Source organism: Ostrea edulis, chromosome 2 (assembly GCF_947568905.1).
Source record: "Ostrea edulis chromosome 2, xbOstEdul1.1, whole genome shotgun sequence".
Lineage (NCBI taxonomy): Eukaryota > Metazoa > Mollusca > Bivalvia > Ostreida > Ostreidae > Ostrea > Ostrea edulis.
This window is the reverse complement of record NC_079165.1, coordinates 108,789,761-108,810,498: the sequence shown is the minus strand read 5'-3', so window position 1 is coordinate 108,810,498 and position 20,738 is coordinate 108,789,761. Positions and strand designations below refer to the sequence as shown.

The window sequence follows — 20,738 nt, the reverse complement described above, 5'->3', positions numbered from 1 at the left end:
TTGTTATCACTACAGTATGAAAACCGTAAATAGGACGAACACGAAATGTTCACTAAACTTATTGCCTGATCAATTGTAAAAGAGGACTTCCTGTTTTTGATGATTCGTTGATCCCTAACGGGAATTAATGCCCTTAAAAATTTTAAAATTCGCGTAGAAATTTACAACTCCTAAAGTATTTGTCCTAGGAAGACAAGACCAACTGAGGTGAGATCCCTGACCCTTGACCTTGAAAATTAGGTCAAGGTCAAAGGTCAAGGTCATCTAGAAACTTTGAAAATAAGCAATTTTTAAACTGTCTAAAGCATATAAAGTACAGATTTTTTTGTATTCAGAGACATTGTTTGAATGTCAGAGAAGGTGGAAAGACCTTTAATTGTTCGCGAACAATTAGTATTACTAGTTAGGTCTTTCCACCTTACTGTGGAAAGACCTTTTGATATTGTTCTGTTTATTATTATTATTATTATTATTAGGGTTTTCCATCTTCCTGTGGAAAGTCCTATTGATAATGTTCTGTCTATTAGGTCTTTCCACCTTTCTGTGGAAATACCTTTTGATATTGTTCTGTTTATTATTAAGGTCTTCGGTTTCCAACGGAAGACCTTCTAGTGATTTTACTGTTTATTATTAAGGTCTTCCGTCTCAACGGAAGACCTTATAGTGATTCTTATGTTTCTTTTCCTCTATTATTATTATTATTGTTCTTTTTCTTACCGATTTTGTGCACGCGATTTCTCAAAAACGGCTTGATAGATTTTAATGAAACTTTCAGGAAAAATGTGAAATAGGATTTTCTAGAACAGCTTTTTTTAGTTTTGCCAGAATCACTTCCGGTCGCAAGTTACGGCCGAATTTCCGTTTTTCAAATGACATTTTGTCCGGGCGTTTTCTCATAAACGGTTAAAAATTGGGTCTTCAAACTTTCAGGGATGATAGATGGTGACTTGTAGCTGTGCAATAGGGTATTATCATGGCCATCCGTCACTTCCTGCCGTCATCGGAAGTGAACAAAAGAAACGTCAAATTTCAAACTAATGCTTTTGAAACAAAACTTGCATAGATTAATTAGATATCTTTCGGTGTTTCAGAAAATGTTAGACTTACGGGAAGTTTAACCAGCAACTTCCGGTTTTTAGAGAAAAACTTCGAAAAAATGGTCTTTCTTTGTCCTCGTATATCTCGTTTATTTATCAAACTTTTCATACGATATTTACAGATATTATTGATATTATCCATCTTAAGAGAACCCTGTAACACTATTTTAAAATTCACTTCTGGTCACAAGTTACGGCCGAATTTCTGTTTTTCAAATGATATTTTGTCCGGGCGTTTACTGATAAACGGTTAACGATTGAGTCTTCAAACTTTCAGGGATGATAGATTATGACTTGTAGCTGTGCAATAGGGTATTATCATTGCCATCCGTCACTTCCGGCCGTCACCGGAAGTGAACAAAAGAAACGTAATATTTCAAAGTAATGTTTTTAAACAAAACTTGCATAGATTAATTAGGTCTCTTTCGGCGTTTCAGAAAATGTTAGACTTTAAGGAAGTCTAATCAGCAACTTCCGGTTTTAAGAGAAAAACTTTTAAAAATTGGTCTTTTTTTGTCCTCGTATATCTCGCTTAGTTATCGACATTTTAATACGATGTTTCAAGATATTATTGACATTAGCCATCTCTGTAGAACTTTTTAATACTATTTCAAAATTCTCTTCCGGTCTCAAGTTACGGCCGAATTTTCGTTTTTCAAATAACATTTTGTTCGAGCGTTTTCTCCTAAACGATTAACGATTGAGTCTTTATACTTTGAGGAATGATAGATAGTGATATGTAGCTCTGTAATAAAGGTTTATCATTGCTATCGGTCACTTCCGGCTGTCACCGGAAGTGAACAAAAGAAACGTCAAATTTCAGAGTTATGCTTTTGAAACAAAACTTGCATAGGTTCATTGGGTCTCTTTCGGAGTTTCAGAAAATGTTAGACTTACCGGAAGTTTAACCTACAACTTCCGGTTTTTAGAGGAACCCTTCGAAAACATGGTCTTTCTTTGTTCTCATATATCTCGCTTATCTATCAACTTTTTAATACGATGTTTACAGATATTATTGACATTATCCATCTCTGGGATACCCTTTTAATACTATTTCAAAATTCACTTCCGGTCGCGAGTTAGGGCCGAATTTCCGTTTTTCAAATGACATTTTGGTTGGCCGTTTTTTCATAAACGGTTAATAATAGAGTCTTTCAACTTTCAGGATATGATTGGTAATGACTTGTAGCTTTCTAAAAAGATTTATAATTGTCATCCGTCACTTCCGGCCGCCACCGAAAGTGAACGAAAGAAACGTCAAATAAATTTACACTTTTCAAACAAAATGTGTGCTTAAATAATGAAGTGTCTTTTGGAGTTTCAGAAAATGTTACAGTTACCGGAAGTTTAAACAACAACTTCCGGTTTTTAGAGAAAAACTTCGAAAAAGTGATCTTTCTTTGCTATCATATCTCTCGCTTATAAATGAAGTGTTTGTTATGATTTTCACATATACAATTGACATTATCCATCTTCAGAGTTTAGTGAATTATTTGGTGTTTTTTTTCAAAAGTCACTTCCGTTCGTTAATATCTACGATTTCCGTTGTGGGTTTTTTCTCTCCGGGCGTTTTCTAATGAATGATCAAAGATTGAGTCTTGAAACTTTCAGGAAAGTTAGATGGTGACATGTAGATGTGAAATACGTGTTTCAATTTTCCTACCTTCCTTTCCGTCATCCACCGGAAGTACCTTAAAAATATGTAATTTTTCATTTTTTTTTAAAAAAAATTCTAATGCTCATAACATTATTTAATAGAGTGTAATGTCATACCATTTCCACCGGAAGTTGGTTGTTCGAAACCGGAAGTTGTCCCAAAACTCTGCCCTTTTCACCGAAATATTTAGTGTGGGTTCCTACACGGTAAGTGTGGAATTTTCAATCGTTTTATGGACTCCCAAGATACTCGAAAGTGAATAAAACAAAACCGAAATTGGTTGTAATTCATACATCACGTCTTACATGTATATGTTTATAACTGTTTTTAAAAAAAAAAATAGGTGTTTATTCCATTCATGTATAGTCGTTCCTCAATAATTGAATTATCCCAGTCAAGATCCTATCTCGTCAGAAATTGGACGGAAGACCTATTCGTTGCTCGCAACGAGATCATTTCTAGTTATTATGTTCCCCAAACAAAGTTTGGGAACATATTGTTTTTACTCTGTTTCTTATTATTATTATTATTATGTTCCCCAAACAAAGTTTGGGAACATATTGTTTTTACTCTGTTTCTTATTATTATTATTATTCTTTTTCTCCGGTACAGAATATTGAAGGAATCATTCGGAATCATACACGCGTGCGCGTGTATGCACGTGCAACGCTTTCTTTCATTTCTTGGTACTGAAATGACCATATTGAACGTACTACATGTAATTAAAGGCTAAAATAAAATGATTTTTTCCTATAGATTCACAAAGACATCACTTTTTAATTGGGGGAGGTTTGGGGAACATCTGTAACGGTCCCCGTTACAATTAGAACTAGTTATTATTATTTTTATTATTCTTTTTCTCCGGTACTTTTTTGTCCGGTAGTGTTCTCAGAAACTACAAAAGGGATCGATATGAAACTTTCCAGGATGATAGTATAGCGTTTGTAGATGTGAATAGTGATAGTCATTTTGACTTCACGTGCATTGCAATTTTGGTACAAAAAATGGAAAATCAGAATGTTGAAGGAAGCGATATAAAACCTAAATAGGATGATAGTATATCATTTGTACATATGAAAAATAATAGTTATTTTGTCAGCACGCGCACGGATGCGCGTGCACGCGCATTACAAAATTTGTACACTAACTTTGGAATCAGTCTAACTTTTTTGTTGTTCATTGAAATGGCTTGAAATTCATATCATAGGTAGATATTGAGACCCTTAACTGATTTGCATGGTCAAAATTACCAATTGCACGCGCATGCACGTGCGCTTCATTTTGATTGGATAATACTAAAACGTTTGTAACTATCTTATTTATGAAGCGAATGAGATGATATTCACAGCATACGTAGACAATATGTGTATCTATATATTGGTGTAACAAAAAAATGCCAACGCATACGCGCATGCGCGTGAAACGTTTTTTAAATGTTCAATTTTTAAAGGACGATAACGTTTTTGTTTTTCATCAAATTCTATTGATATTAATGGTTTAGATGTGTCTTGGTACTCCTTACAAATTGCTGTGGTTAGAATTACTGCTCAGCACGTGCATGCACGTGTGCTGAATTCTGATTGGACGATTTTAAAATCGCTATAACTTCCTTATATTTGTTGGAAACGTTATGAAATTCACACTGTGGGTATATGATACACATGTCTGTTGAACAACATCAGCAAAAATTCGGAATCATACACGCGTGCGTGTGTATGCGCGTGCAACGCTTTCTTTCATTTCTTGGTACTGAAATGACCATATTGAACGTACTACATGTAATTAAAGGCTAAAATAAAATTATTTTTGCTATAGATTCATAAGGATATCACCTTTTAATTGGGGGAGGTTTGGGGAACATCTGTAACGGTCCCCGTTACAATTAGAACTAGTTATTATTATTATTATTATTTTCCCTTTCGTCTCCTAGACCGTTGGGTGGATTTTCCTGAAACTTTCACAGATTATAGACAACGATGATACCTCAAGGCATATTTTTCATTTTTTCAAAATTCACTTCCGTTCGTGAGATACGTTCGATTTTCCGGTTTTTGAAAGAAACATTGTCCGGGGGTAAACTTGAAAACCACTAAAGATAATCGAATGACATTTTCAGGGATGATAGATCTATTTTCTCTATGGTGCATGCACGTAATATTTTTTTTTCGCCGTCACTTCCGGTCGTCACCGGAAGTGATTAAATAAATCATCAATTTCAAACTTTTTTCTTTCAAATTGAAACCTATTTCGGTTTACTATATCTCGTTCTAATTCTCAAAAAAATGTTCGCCCCACCGGAAGTTGAATCTCCAACTTCCGGTTATATCAAAGAAAGACCAATCATTCTCTCATTTTTCAGTGCCATAAATCTCGGTCATGAAACTAGTTAATGAGTTGAGTTTTACATATGTTATAGTCACTATAAATGTCTAGAGTAATATTTTTGTAAAATTCACTTCCGGTCGGCAAATACGGTTTATTAGCTGTTTTCGTTGTCCAGCGTTTTTCTCAGAAACAGTAAAAGATAGAGTCACCAAATTTTCAGAGTGAATAGATCTTACTTTGTAGGCGTGAAATAGGGGGTTAAGAATGTCGGCCGTCACTTCCGGTCGTCACCGGAAGTGATTAAATAAATCATCAATTTCAAACTTTTTTATTTCAAATCGAAACCTATATCGGTTTACTAGGTCTCGTTCTAATTCTCAAAAAATGTTGACCCCACCGGAAGTTGAATCTCCGACTTCCGGTTATATCAAAGAAAGACTATTCATTCTCTCATTTTTCAGTGCCATAAATCTCGGTCATGAAACAAGTTAATGAGTTGAGTTTTACATATATTATAGACACTATAAATGTCTAGAGTATATTTAATTAGTTTTGTAAAATTCACTTCCGGTCGTGAGATATGGAGTGGACATATTCAAAGCTTGTTTTTTCAGTTTCTCAATAATAAATATAGATAGACGCTTGAAACTTGTAGAGTTGATCAATTAACATTAGTCCATTGTACACATACATTCAATTTTTTTGTCCGTCACTTCCGGTCTATACCGGAAGTATTTGAAAAATTGTTGATTTTCCGATTTCTTCGAGTCATTTCTCAGAGATGGCTGGATAGATTTTCTTGAAATTTTCAGGAATAATGTCTTATGAAATGACCTTGCTATAATTATTTTTGTTTTTACAAAATTCACTTCCGGTTGGATAATATGGCCGATTGTCTGTTTCTCAAAAGGAATTTTGTCCAGCATTTTTCTTGGAAAAGGTAAAATATAGGTTCATCAATTATTCAGGGATGATAAATCTCCGTTTGCAGGCGTGCAGTAGGGGGTTGAACATGTCGACCGTCACTTCCTGTCGTCACCGGAAGTGATGGACAGAATCGCAAATTTCAAACTTTTTTTTTTACATTGAAACCTATAGTAGTTTATTAAGTCTCTTTCAAAGTGTCGAAAGAATATTGACTCTGTCGGTAGTCAAAACAACTACTTCCGGTTTCTTGATAAAATATCTTTTTACTTTTCATCTCTTTGTACCCATAAATCTCGCTTATATTTGAAGTCTTTCATATGATTTTCACATGTCATAATAAAAGTATCAACTTCTAAAGTTTTGATAATTTTGTTTTTCAAAATTGACTTCCGGTCGGTAGTAACCTACTACTTTTTCTTTCTTTAGTCTACTTCTTTTTGTTGAGAACTCTTACAGATAGAGACGTGAAATTTTCAGGGAATATAGACAGTAAAGAGTCGCTGTCATTTATAGGAAAACGTATCTGAATAGTACTTCCGGTCATCACCGGAAGTTACGAGAAATGAATAAAAAATTTGATAATACATTTCTCATTCATTGTTGAGGCTTATTTTCTGATATATTTAAATGGTTTTTGTTCGAACAGAAAGCTCTTTACTGGAAGTGGTCTAACGGAAGACCTACTCATTACTAGTAATTAGTTTTTAGTTATTATTATTATTATTTGTCTTCTTTTCTTTCCCCCGCGAGAAGCTTTTGACGTCTTAAGACTTATCGAAAATCAATGTAGACCATCCTTTTCGACATCTCAAAACATGCTCAGATTTGACCCTGCATAACTGAACTTTGACCTTTAACAAACTTAGAGGACTTTACGCGAAAAACCCTTGTTATCGGTTCTTCCCGAAAACCGTGAATGATAGGAGCATCCGACCTTTTCCAGAACATAGAGGTTGCTTGGTCCAATTGACATGGGAATTCAGCCAAGGATTCGAGGACCCTTTCAGGAAGTTAGTACCCCTCATGTTGTACGGTTTCTGCGTACGAAATTGTCGACTCCTAAAGTATTCGTCGTAGAGACACCGAACCCACTGGAACGGGTGGGGTGACCTTGACCTTGAAAAATAGGTCAAGGTCAAAGGTCAAGGTCATCTCGAAAAACCATTTTTTATTCCCTCTTTCCCGCTTCAGATAGCAGTGAAATACCATATGGGTCAGCATGGAATTCTATACTGGTCTGGGTATTACGAATTACAACTCTGAGCTTTGACCACTCTGCGAATGTCGGCGACTTAACGTCGAAAACCCCGTTATCGCTACTCCTACTAGAACGAAAGTCGTGGAGAGGCGAGACCTTCGCCGACGAATTCACGAATTCACGATAAAACACTCTCGCACAGAGAAGTTGACCATGGGAAACAGAAAACCCTGAAGCACGGTTCTCGCCCCCGAAAGTCTCCAAAGTCGTCATTGGAGCCCACAACTTTTTCACCACGGATGTAGAGACGCGATACCACTTAAACGAAGCCCCGTGACCTCTCTGACCTTCAAAATGAGATCAGGGTCAAAGGTCAAGGTCATGCTTTCTCTCCCATGGGGTTTTTGAGGTTTGACCTTGAAAGTGGCTGTTTGTTTTTCAAGCCTAAATCCGTATGCATGCCTCCTTGGGTGAAATGACTGAAAGACATTGTCTCCATGAATTAGAACACATAGGATGAGCAATTACAAACTGTATATTCAATTCCACAATCCACCACACACACGGTAAAATCCAGTGCATCTTCAGAACATCAACATGAGGCTTGTAGACTCCCAGCATGCACGAGCAGTTACTACAATCTAGGAAAATGTCACATTCGGTTTCTTTGCACCTCCAAATATCCTATCTAACAGGTCCAAAGTCACCCCAAACACCTGCACAAGTCCTATTACACTTTTACCTGATATGTGCATATGTGCTGGCTACCCAACACCCACACCCCTTTTCTCTCTCAAATTTGACGGGTACTTAATGCGAAACCAAGCATTGAACACACTTCAACACTCAAATTTAGGCGACAATTTTGAATTTCTTTTCTAGCGAAATCAATTTGTTTTTTGGCGGGGGGATGGGTGGGTGGCTTTTAGCATTTGAACACTACTGAAAAAGCACTAGAAGGTGGAAAGCCCTCTAATTGTTCGCGAACAATTAGGATCACTAATTAGTTGTGATTTTATGGACTTAGTCGTTTTTGGATGCTACGACTACTTTCTTTTATTTTTTCAAGGAACTTTAACCGAAAACCATTAAGTATTCATTATACCTACTGTTCTCAATCCATACTTTGTTGAAAAAATAATTCGCGACTACAGAAATGGACATTTTGAAATTCCACTTTGGATTTTTTGACCAAAAGTGCTTGTTACAAGAGAGCACAGCTTAAATACACATAGATATTGGGACTTTTTCTTTAAATATGACATGATTGCATTAAAGAAACAGAAATTCTGCAATAAAAATTATTATGACTCTGTTAGTATAAACATGGCAGCCAAAAAGGGAGTGCGAAACAGGACGACATCTCGTTTTTGGATGTTACGAGTACTTTCTTTTATTTTTTCAAGGAACTTTGACCGAAAACTATTAAGTATTCATTATACACCTACTGTTCGCAACCCATACTTTGTCGAAAAAATAATTCTCGACTACAGAAATGGGGATTTTGGAATTCCACTTTGGACTTTGCCTTTATCAGCTAAAGTGCTTGTTTACAAGATAGCACACCATTCAACATGTCCTTGTGAACTGACTGAGGGAATCGAACCCACCCCTTTTTCCATCCGAGAACGGAAAATGTGCACTTTACACCTGGTCAGTTGCCAATCTTGAAATGTAGAAATCAAAAGAATACGAGAATTCTGAATTTATGCAAACGCGCATTTTTTACGCGAAAATGTCACTTACATGACTCAAGTTCCCATTCTGACCTAGGATTGCCAAATGTATTCAATACGTGGCACTTTCGTCTCAATTATTTGGGCTTTCCATTTTCCTGTGGAAAGTCCTATTGATATTGTTCTGTTTATTAGGGCTTTCCATCTTCCTGTGGAAAGTCCTATTAATATTGTTCTGTTTATTAGGGCTTTCCATCTTCCTGTGGAAAGTCCTATTGATATTGTTCTGTTTATTATTTACTTCCTTCTTTTCTTTCCGCCAAAAAGTAATTTGACGTCTTTCGACTTATCGAAAAGTTTTATAACCCATCCTTTTCAACATCTCGAAACATGATCACATGTGACTCTGCGTAACTGACCTTTGACCTTTTACGGAGCTATTGGACTTCACGCAAAATCGTTCGTTATCTCTACTCTTCTTCAATCGTAAGAGAGGGGAGCATAAAACCTTTTCTAGAACATAGAGGTGACTTAGTGGAATTCACATGGGCATTAAACAAACTGATTTGAAGACCCTTTAAGGAAGTTATTACCCCTCGTGTTTTACGATTTCTACGTCAGAAATTGACGACTCCTAAAGTATTCGTCGTATACCTTCAAAAAGTAGGTCAAAGGTCAAGGTCATCCAGAATGGCCAGAAAATGGCACTTTTTATACGCTCTTTCACGCTTCAGATAGCATCGAAATATCACATGGGTCATCATGGAATTCTGGACTGGTCTCGGAATCACGAATTACAACTCTGAACTTTGACCGCTCTGCGAATGTCGGCGACTGAAGGTCGAAAACCCCGTTATCGCTACTCCTGCTAGACCGCAAGTCGTGGAGACCCGAGACCTTGGCCGACGAATTCAAGATAAAACACTCTCGCACAGAGAAGTTGACCGAGGGAAACCGAGAACCCTGAAGCACGGTTCTCGCCCCCGGAAGTCTCCGACGTCTTCGTTCGAGCCCACAACTTCTTCATGGATGTAGATAGGGACCACTTAAAGGAAGCCCCGTGACCTCTCTGACCTTCAAAATGAGGTCAAGGTCAAAGGTCAAGGTCACGCATCCAGGGGCCAGTCTTTACGAGTAAGGCAAACCCACACATCATGCCATTTACATTCATGAAAAGACATAGGCCAGATTCAATTGTCTGCCTGCATCAACATAAAGACCAAATTTTTTTTTATAATGATGATGCAACTTTACTTGACAGTTGAACTCATTGACATTCCATCCTGACTATCATTGTAAACAAATAAACACTTACCTGCAGGGTCAGATGGGATGCAGTATTCCTATTCTCCGTTCAGATCCTACATTCAGAAACTTTTCCTTGAAACCCCGGCCGCCATTTTGTTTGGGGTAATTTGTCACTCAGCCTAAATCCGTATGCATGCCTTCTTGGGTGAAATGACTGAAAGACATTGTCTCCGTGAATTAGAACACATAGGATGAGCAATTCCACAATCCACAACAAACACGGTAAAATCCAGTGCATCTTCACAACATCAACATGAGGCTTATAGACTCCCAGCATGCACGAGCAGTTACAATCTAGGAACATGTCACATCCGGTTTCTTTGCACCTCCAAATATCCTATCTAACAGATCCAAAGTCACCCCAAACACCTGCACAAGTCCTATTGCACTTCCAATTCCACAATCCACAACATACACGGTAAAATCCAGTGCAAGTCCTTCATCTTCTCAATAGGCACTGAAAGCACATCCATGCACAGAGTGTCAACACTACATGTTTTCCCTGAAAATGTCACTTCCGGTTTCTTTGCACCTCCAAATATCATATCTAACAGGTCTAAAGTCACCCCCCAAAAACCTGCACAAGTCCTACTACACTTTCACCTGATATGTGCCGGCTATCCAACATCCACACCCCTTTTTCAAAAATTTGACCGGTACTATCCTGCGAAACCAAGGCCTCAATCTCAAACACTCCAACACTCAAGGCGGCAAATTTGAATTTCTTTTCTATCCAAATCAAATATTTATTTTCTTTTTTTGGGGGGGGGGGAGCTTTTAGCATTTGAACACTACTGGAAAACGTGTAGAAGGTGGGAAGCCCTCTAATTGTTTGCGAACAATTAGGATCACTAGTTAAGGTCTTCCGTTCCAGACGGAAGACCTTATAGAGATTCTACTGTTTATTATTATTATCACCCCCGCTTTTTTTTTTGTCGGCAGGGTTTCTCAGAGATGGCGGATGGAATTTCTTGAAATTTTCAGGGATGATAGATAATAAAAATACCCCGAGGCCATTTTTTTGTTGTTGATTTTTTCAAAATTCACTTCCAGTTATCAGATATGTCCAATTTCCGTTTTTTTAGAAGAACTTGTCTGCAGGAGATCTCGGACACGAATAAAGATTAGGGCACCAGACTTTCAGGAATTATAGATCATGACAAGTAGGTTTGTCGAATATGGTTAACTCCGTGAGGTGTCACTTCCTGACCTCACTGGAAGTGATCAAAGAAATCGAAAATTTCAGATTTTTTCTTTTGTCGCAAAACGAGCATTAGTTTTTTGTTTCATTCTTGTAGTTTTGAAATATGTTGATCCTACCGGAATCAAAAACGGCAACTTCCGGTTTTAAGAGAATAACTGGAAACATTTAGTTTTTGACTTTGCCTTAAATCTCGCTTGTATATGTAGTATTACAAATGATTTTCTTGTATGTTTTTGACATTGCAAATGTCTAGAGTAACCTAAATATTTTGGTGAAATCTACTTCCGGTCGCGAGATTTGCAGTGTTCAAAATGAGAATTTGTTCAAGCTAATACTCTGAAAATGTGAACGACTGAAGTCTCAAGTGTTCAAGACTGATAGTCAGTCATCAGTGTGTATGCATCGTGTGACAATCGTACGTAGCCGTCACTTCCGGTCATGACAAGAAGCGATACAAAAATGTAAAAAAAAAAAAGACAGATATTGGGACTAATATGGATGATGATTAGGTCTTGTTCATGTAAAATATGTCGCTACCGGAAGCCGACCAAAAAACCGGAAGTTGGTTCAAACATGGGTATTTTTGTCGAAAGTTAAGAGTATGATTAGTTGAGAATTATTAAGGTGTAGAATGGAATATTTATGCGATTGAAGCTCTTCGATTTCGACAGGAAGTAGTATAACGGAAGACCTACTCATTACTAGTAATGAGTTTCTAGTTATTATTATTCTTTTTATTATTATTCTTTTTTTTCACTGAAGATTTCTCAGAGATGTCTGGATGGATTTTCTTGAATTTTCAGGAATGATAGAGAATATAAATACCTCCAAAGTTTTTTCATTTTTTTGAAATTCACTTCCGTTCGTCAGATATGTCCGATTTCCGTTTTTTCAAAAATATTTTGTCCGCGCGAGATCTTAGAAACGGTAAAAGATTTAGATACCAAACTTACAGGAGTGATAGACCTTAAGGAGTAGGCGAGCCGAATTGGGTTAAGCACGTCCGCCGTCACTTCCTGTCTTCACCGGAAGTGATAAAAAAATCGAAAATTTCAACTTTCTTTTTTTTTATATAAAAACTTGCATCACTTTATTGCATCTCTTTTGCAGTTTCAAAATATGTAAGTCCCACAGGAAACAAAAACGACAACTTCCGGTTATAAGAGAAAATCGAAATAAATTGAACGTTTTTATTTCCCATAAATCTCGCTTGTGAATGAAGTATTTAAAATACTTTTCAAATATGTTGCCTACACCGACAATATCTAGAGTAACGTCAAATAATGATCACATAACACCAGTTTTAGTGAAACTCCATTGGCTTCCAGTACATTTCAGGGTTCAGTACAAACTGTTAATGTACACATATAAAGCTCTCCACGGTCTTGCACCTGTCTACCTTGAAGAACTGGTCAGTCGATACAATCCATCAAGGTTTTACGATCCGAAAACGCCATGCTTATTCAAACACCAAGAGTTAAGACCAAAACGTATGGCGACAGAAGGTTTGACAAAGGAACCGCCACACTCTGGAATAACATTCCAAGTTACATCCGCAACGAAAATTCTTTCGAACTTTTCAAGAAAAATTTAAAAACTTACTTCTTCAGACTTGCTTATCACGATTTTATGTAAGCCATTTCCAGTGACAGTATTAATATTCTTTTTTATGAAACCTTTTTGTATGTATTTTCTGTAGTTTAATCACGATTTTGTGTAAGCCAGTGCTAGAATTCATATTCTTTTAATGAAACGAATATTTTTTTTACACTGTTTTAGTTAGGTTCAATTTTTAATTGTAGTTTATTGTTGTTTTAATGTAAAGCTCTTAGAGTATTTTTTTTAAAATTATATAATGCGCTATATAAATACTGTAAATAATAATAATAAGAATAATTAATTTTCGATAAAATTATCAAATTTTCCAAAACTGATTAGAAACAAATTATAGATGTAGTGGCACAATAAAAGACATAACTATACATGTATATAGTCAACAACATTATCTTCTCTTTTGTTTTGATTAAATTGTTAAAGAACTGCGCATTATAATTCTCTAAATGGGAGAAAGCCTTTTCCCTTTGGATTATTTTTACAATAATGAATTAAATTCACTGTTTACGTTGACGATTTTCAAAAACAAGTGATATAGATTACATATTTTATTCAAAATCATCCTTCGATAATAATGCATTGAACTTAGAGTTTAAGAGCAAGATTCGCTCAAGGTGACACACTAGGCGGGAAGATCAGATTGGATATAGATCTGCTTAGTTTGTAGAAATCATTTTCATATAAATCGTCTTGCATATTGAAAAACTTATAAATAATATACTATAACAGCAGCCTCTGGTTCGGGTACTACTACGCTAACATTCTCCCTTCTCGTCCATTGTCTGACATTATATACTGTACTGTGTCACCATGTGTAAGGTTGTGCCTGGCTGCTTGTCTGTAATTTTCTTTGTCGGCCACTCGTTCGAATATAAGATGCAGCCTGCTATATAACTGCTCTTTTACTTCTAACGAATAACACGTATATGTTTCTGGACTGCTTTAGAATAGACTACAATATGACATCGTCCAGTGCACATATCGTTGAGATCGCTTTTCCAATCGTAACGTCATCATGATTGTCATGAAATATGAGCAAAAGGAAATACTTAGCATATTTTAATTGTCATATTTTACTTGTATTTTTGTTAGTTTATCTAAAATAATAACAAACAAAAACGCAAATTAATTTTCTACTTATGCATACAAAATAAAACACACGCATTCCCATATTTACGACTTATAAAAGTATGGAGACCCAATCGCGATAAAATCAGCATGAGAGTACATCCTTAAACTTAAAAACTCTAAACCATCACAAAGTTAAATGTATCATTACAATGCAATATCGACTTTTTTGCAGTCCACTACAATTTGACTGGATCTTCCCAAGCTGCTACACTGAGACAGCAGTTCACATGGACTTGTCATAGAAAGCCTAATCCAAACGATACTGTTCCTGGTGTAAAATTCTACAGAAATGAGAAAGATGTTGGTGGAGTTGCAGAGATATCAGGATGTCAATTTGCAGATACTAATACCAGATACAGTTTTGGTTGTATCTCAGAGACAGAGTACACTCTTACCATTCCAAGTCAAAATATGACAAAGTACGAACAAAACTCGGTGTGGAGATGTGGATACTATGACAGACAAACAGCTTACAGCAGTGTACAGAAACGTCTCATAATAGCAAGTAAGTTCATAATTCACAATAGGACAATGCCTTAACATTTTGCACACGTGTTGCTAATTTTACATGTACGTTAATTTCCCTTCAGGAATTTAACATTAAACTTTCTTTTTTATATCCCTGGTTGTTATTTGTAAGTTGTATAAAAGTTGTTTCTTAATGATAAAAGGGGAAGATAACGAACAGTGGTCAATCTCATAACTCATATAGGTAATACAAAATGTAGGAATAAGTAAATTCAGTTATATCGTCGGTGCATGTTCATTGGTATAACATCTCTATTCGCTAATACATGTTAGCTGATTCAGAAATCTTACCGAATAATATTAAGATAAACATATCTTGTTAATATCAATTTGGAACGATGCTACAAAAATAGATATGTTAATATATCACAACTTCAGTTACTGTATTCATATTTTCTTCATATGTATATTTCAGTTACAATTTATAAAACGTCTTCAATTTTGTTGGTAAAAATGGTATGGAAACAAATTGTTTTAAGTGTATATGTAGCAAACATAATATTATTAGTTACACAGTTATTGTTGACCCAATTCGGAAAAATACATGGTGTGGAAAGAAAACCCGATACGGATTTTCTTTTGACTCCATGTATTTTTCCGTATGAGGTCAATAACTAACTGTGTAATGGATTTATTACATCGAAGACCTAACTGTATATGTAAATAAATAAAATATTTATTCGGCATATACATACATACAAACATACATACATAAATACCAAGGATAACCCATGAAAGCTCGAAAGCTTATTTCCAATGGGGTCCTTTGATGCACGGATGTTTGCGCTAGAGGGTCATTTATGTGGGAGGAAACCGGAGTATCCGGAGGAAACCCACGTGTCTGAACGGGCAACCGCCATACCCTCTCACATACAACCACTGTGGGGGGTCTATATCATACAACTTAGTCAAATGTCTTTCCTTTTGTTTAAAAATAATGCTGCAAGTCGAACCCGACAATAAATTACTCGCTCAATACGGATTTTCTCGCATTAGTCTTTTTCAATAGTTATTGTAAAAACATTGTTAGTTAGCCATAATAGCCAGCGAAGCTCGTGTCACTACGCGACGCGATGAGCTCACTCCAAAGATTACACAATTGAGTCACATAATTTGCTCTTCATCAGCTGAAAAATGATGGGGACTATTCATAATGTAAAATTTAGACGGTACCAATTGTGATGCACCAGATGCGGATTTCGACAAATAATGTATCTTCGGTGATGCTCAAGCTGAAATACAATCGGAACACATCGCCCTTTACTCCGTTCTTTCGTAAAAAGACTCGGACGTTGCACGGCGCAGTGATTTCGATTTGAAACGTGATCTGGTGAAGACATGGTGCTACTTGTGTGGCAACGATAAACAAGTAAGTCCAAACTTGTTGATTCATATCTGAATACTTTTTGACATTTGATATTATCTGTAAAAATGAAATTATTTGAATTCTTCTAATGTAGTACGTTTTAGCACTTACTATATACGTTAATCAGACTCGGAGGCAATTCGCTGCAATGTTTACAAATGCTCTGTCTTTTGAATGACTGATAACTAGATATGAATAGTTCTGTTTTCTGAAACGATTTATAAAGGCGTATGATCAAATGTTCAATGTCTTATCATAAATTCTGAATTCACATGATTTTCATTAACCCCCCACCACTTTCATACAGTCTAGGGGCTAGGTATGGTGGCTGATTTGTGCAGTTTTACAATGTGTTGTCTTTTCGTTATTCTTAGGTGAAAAGTAGCTAATGATATCATTTTGTCGTCTTTTCTTTTCTTTGGGACGAAAAGTTGCTAAATATCGTTTTGTTGTCTTTTCGCCTCGAAATAAGAAACAGACGATGAAGTGTAAAATGGCAGAAATCAACCCCTAGATTAGCCGCTACGATCTTGAACGCAGCTTGCTGTTGATTTTGTTATTGCGAATTAAGGAGGAACTCTACATCGTCATAATGGCTGACTTCCTTTAAAAATATGGTGGAAAAAAAATCAATATCAGCAGTATGTGACTTTTCCTTTTTAATTTAAATACCTAGACGAGTAGCTCAGTAAGTTAGCATACCGACTGCTGAACTGTAGGTCGCAGGTTCCTGTACAGCAGGGGTTTTAATTTTTTTTTCCGGGTTATTTTCTTCTAAAACTGTATTTTTTGACAAAATAGAGTAAATTTGAAAAATTTCAACTCCAAAATATTGATGTACATATCCTTCACGTTTCATCTACCTCAAATTTCTCTGGTGTAGCATACCTCTTTAAGTTAAGATTTATGCATAAAAAGAACATAAAGGACTAAGACCATGTTTAGCTATATCAGCCCTGTGGTGTGTTAAAAAATAAAGTAGAATGAATTGAAATAAAATTGCTATCATTTGATAATATAATCTTTATCCCATCGCGACGTACCAAGATTTCCCCGCCAAAACGTCAGCTTGTGGAATTCCATACAAGACAAAACCGGCATCGGTCTGGTTTTCTGCAGAAATCTCCACTATTATCAAATTTAGTCATATAATTCATATAAAACACGACCTTCGATCCGGAAAGTGACTGTAGCCTATCAAAATCTATCAATAAAAATAATTTTGCGCGAGAGATTTTTCGGATCGAACGTTGTGCTGTTGATGAATATCAACTTTGAACTAAATCGAGATCAATCCGGAATTATTTAGTTTTGTGAGAGTTGTGGATATTTTATGAAATATTTTGCTTTGAAAAATTAAAAGAAAGTACTTATGTGCAGACAATATCGTTTTCATGCAGAATACATCCCTATATCACGAGTATATGGTGTTTATATTACAAGTTTGTACAGGAATTTGAAAAGCTATAGAATTTTAATACGTAAACAAACGAATCTGCAGTCCGACAAACCGAACCTTCAATGCTATAGAAAGTTGTTTTTTTTTTATTTTACACGACACCAATATAATTTCTAAGATCGAAATGAAAAGAATTTATAGAACATGATATGCTGAAAATTGCCGATACATCGGAAGTATAGCATTAAATGGGCCTATATATATTGAAGATTTTGAACGAGTGACGTCATAGACGTCGTGGTGTACTGGTAGAGAGCCAGCCTTTCAAGTGGGATATCCGGGTTCAATTCCTACCCGTATCAATATTTTTTAAAATTATAATGTTAACTACATTTTTGTTTGCGTTATTGAAAAATTCATTTCTTTCAAGGCACTCAACATAAAAGTGTGTACCTGAATATAAATACATCAATACGCAATCACATGTCAAACACCAAGAAAATATGCAAGGATTACAGATTATATTTCTTTAAATTCATAGAAAACAAAAAGAAGAAAATACTCCATTTTCAGAGTTGATTTTATTGCAAGGTATGAACCATTAAAAAATAATGGAAAGTAAAAAGTTTTTCCAACGCAATTAATGTACAGTAAGAAAAGTAAACACAAAAGTGAATCCATAGCTATCTGTCATTTGCTGAGCAAGAACTTTCTTGTTGAAACCACTACATGATATATTGTGTAGCAAGTATAGACATCTGTATCACATCCACCAAAATTGTCAACATCAATGTCGGCCACTTCCTGAGACAAAGCCTCCACAGACCATTTCAATAACCTCTCACTAGAACCAGGCCTGGGGTAATGGTAACTTAATGACAGCCAGTTTTAGTGTAATGGGGATGTAATGGTCTAATTGACAATTTTTGCATTACAAGTAATAGTAATGTAATGTATTACTTGTAGAAAACATACTGTACTGCACATTATATTCCATTACATTTACATTACTTCATTTTGAAGATTTAGATAAATTCATAATATAAGTGATTGACTGAAACATTTGAAACATTGATGATAATCAAATGCAATTAATAACTTAGATGTGTTCCCTAACAATTAATATTTTGTGTGCTTATGTTACTTTATAATTAAAAATCTTAAATCATTATAAGAAATACTTTTTCTGCCATTTCTTTAATATCAGTATGTCATGTAAATGAATAAGTATGTAATGCACTCTCAGGTAACGTAATGCATTACATTTCAAAATAGGAGTAATGGCAATGGTAATGTGAACTTTTCTAAGTAATGTTAATGTAACACATTGTATTGCTATGTAATTGACCCGAGACCCGAATAGAACGCCTTCTTCTCATGTATATCTGCAAGTGCAGGGTGTCAAGTCCCTATCTATTCCTATATTTTCCTATAAACTCGAAGGTTCCTATATTTTCCCTATAAGTCATTGAAATCCCTATAAAGCCCTATATATATTTATATATATAAAAATACTCCTATTTTCAAAAATGATAAAACAAGTCCAAGAGCTGATGCTAGATTGATATTTAATTAGATTGTTATGAAGAGAATAACTATGATGATTGTACAAGAACTGTGCAAGGTGAAGATAACGAAGCGATCAATCTCATAACTCCTATTAGCAATACAAAATAGATAGTTGGGCAAACACGGACCCCTGGACACACCAGCGGTGGAGTCAGGTGCCTAGGAGGAGTAAACATCTCCTGTTGACCGATCACACCCACCGTGAGCCCTATATCCTGATCAGGTTAACGGAGTTATCCGCAGTCAAAATCAGTGTGCCAAGAACGGCTTAACAATCGGTATGAAACACGTCACACAGCATTTGACTTAATGCGAGGTTGTATTGACGACCTAGATCGTTATAACGACCATATAATTTGCGAAATGCTGACTTCAATCGAGAATGTTGAAATCTCTGTACCATCAACTTGTTTGTCAGTAGCTTACCTCGATTTAAAATCTGACTGTACGCAGAACATGCTCTTGCATATCGAATCAGTTGAGATATATAAACACCATATGCAGGTGATAATGGGATATTGATACATACATATGGGAAGTTGACGATGGAGAAACTGAAATCATCCCGTTTGTCATACAGTTGAGTTGTCAGTTTGCCGTTAATGTCTACTTTCAATAAAATATCTAAGTATGAAGCAGAAGTGGACGACTTTGTGGTGTCCTTTTTTCGAGCTCACAGGGATATATCAAATCGACATATGAATGAAAGCTATTATTGTTAATAGACAAAACGTCATCGATATATCTAAATGTCGAACTGAAGTCCATGGCGAGAGATTTTTTTCTCGCGTAGAAGTTTTTGAATAAGTTCTGCTTCATATGAATATAGAAACAGGTCAGCTAACAAAGGAGCACAATTCGTGTCCATGGGAATTCCTACAGACTCTTGGAAGACCTGATCACCAAAGACCACGAAGATGTTGTCAATGAGGAACTCTAGCATGTTGGATGGAAAACTTTCCACATCTGAAAAGATTTTGTTTTTGTTTAATATTATTTCTTCTCCAGTAAGATACTACGCTTGCTAGATTTTTATGCAGAAACAATAAATTTCTATACAATTGTTTTAATAAAAACCTTATTCATTCCTTTAAATCTGCTTTAAAAATCCCTATATTTGTCTTATAAACTGCAAAAATTGCCTATAATCCTATATTGTTTAGATCAAAAGTTGCTTGAAATCCTGCAAGAGCCTTGGGCCCAAATTTGTCGTTTCCTCTTATGCAAGATTTTCAGCATTTCTTCGACCATAATTCCGAATGCAAAGTATCCAATTCACGTGGTTCCAAAATGATGAATTCAGACCTGGTGTTTTGGACAATTTGTTAACTTTTGACTCTACACTTGTCATCAGGGATGCCATCCTTGAACTCTTTCAAAAAGTTAGACAAATTATGACATTCTCCAATTCAACATGTGAGTTTTCATTTGAACTATCAAATAGGAATTCTTCCAATTAACAAATGAAAAAAGAATGAAAATCTCCACAGCTATATCTCAAATTACATAAACACACAGAACCATGGTATCAGGATTTATCTTGAAAGTTCCATGGGTCTTTAAGAGTTAAACGTCAGAGTCAACATGCACGTTTCTTCCAAGCAATAGCCTTGTTTGAATCCAGTTTTTTTTTCAATTCTGACTTCCCTGCCTGATACTGTAGGTTTCCATTTGGTGCCCATATTGTGGGAGTGTTTCCACATAGCTGCTGTAAAATCTGGTAACTTCCAATTCCCAGA

General features: G+C 35.7%; 1 protein-coding gene across 1 annotated transcript in view; it reads left to right on the top strand.

The window, feature by feature from the left end:
• LOC125680241 (hemicentin-2-like) overlaps window positions 1-20,738 on the top strand; it is a 168,386-nt gene that overhangs the window by 31,218 nt on the left and 116,430 nt on the right. Inside the window, exon 4 of the mRNA XM_056156020.1 lies at window positions 14,310-14,642. Coding sequence (XP_056011995.1) covers window positions 14,310-14,642 — 333 coding nt within the window. The remainder of the gene's footprint in view (window positions 1-14,309; window positions 14,643-20,738) is intronic.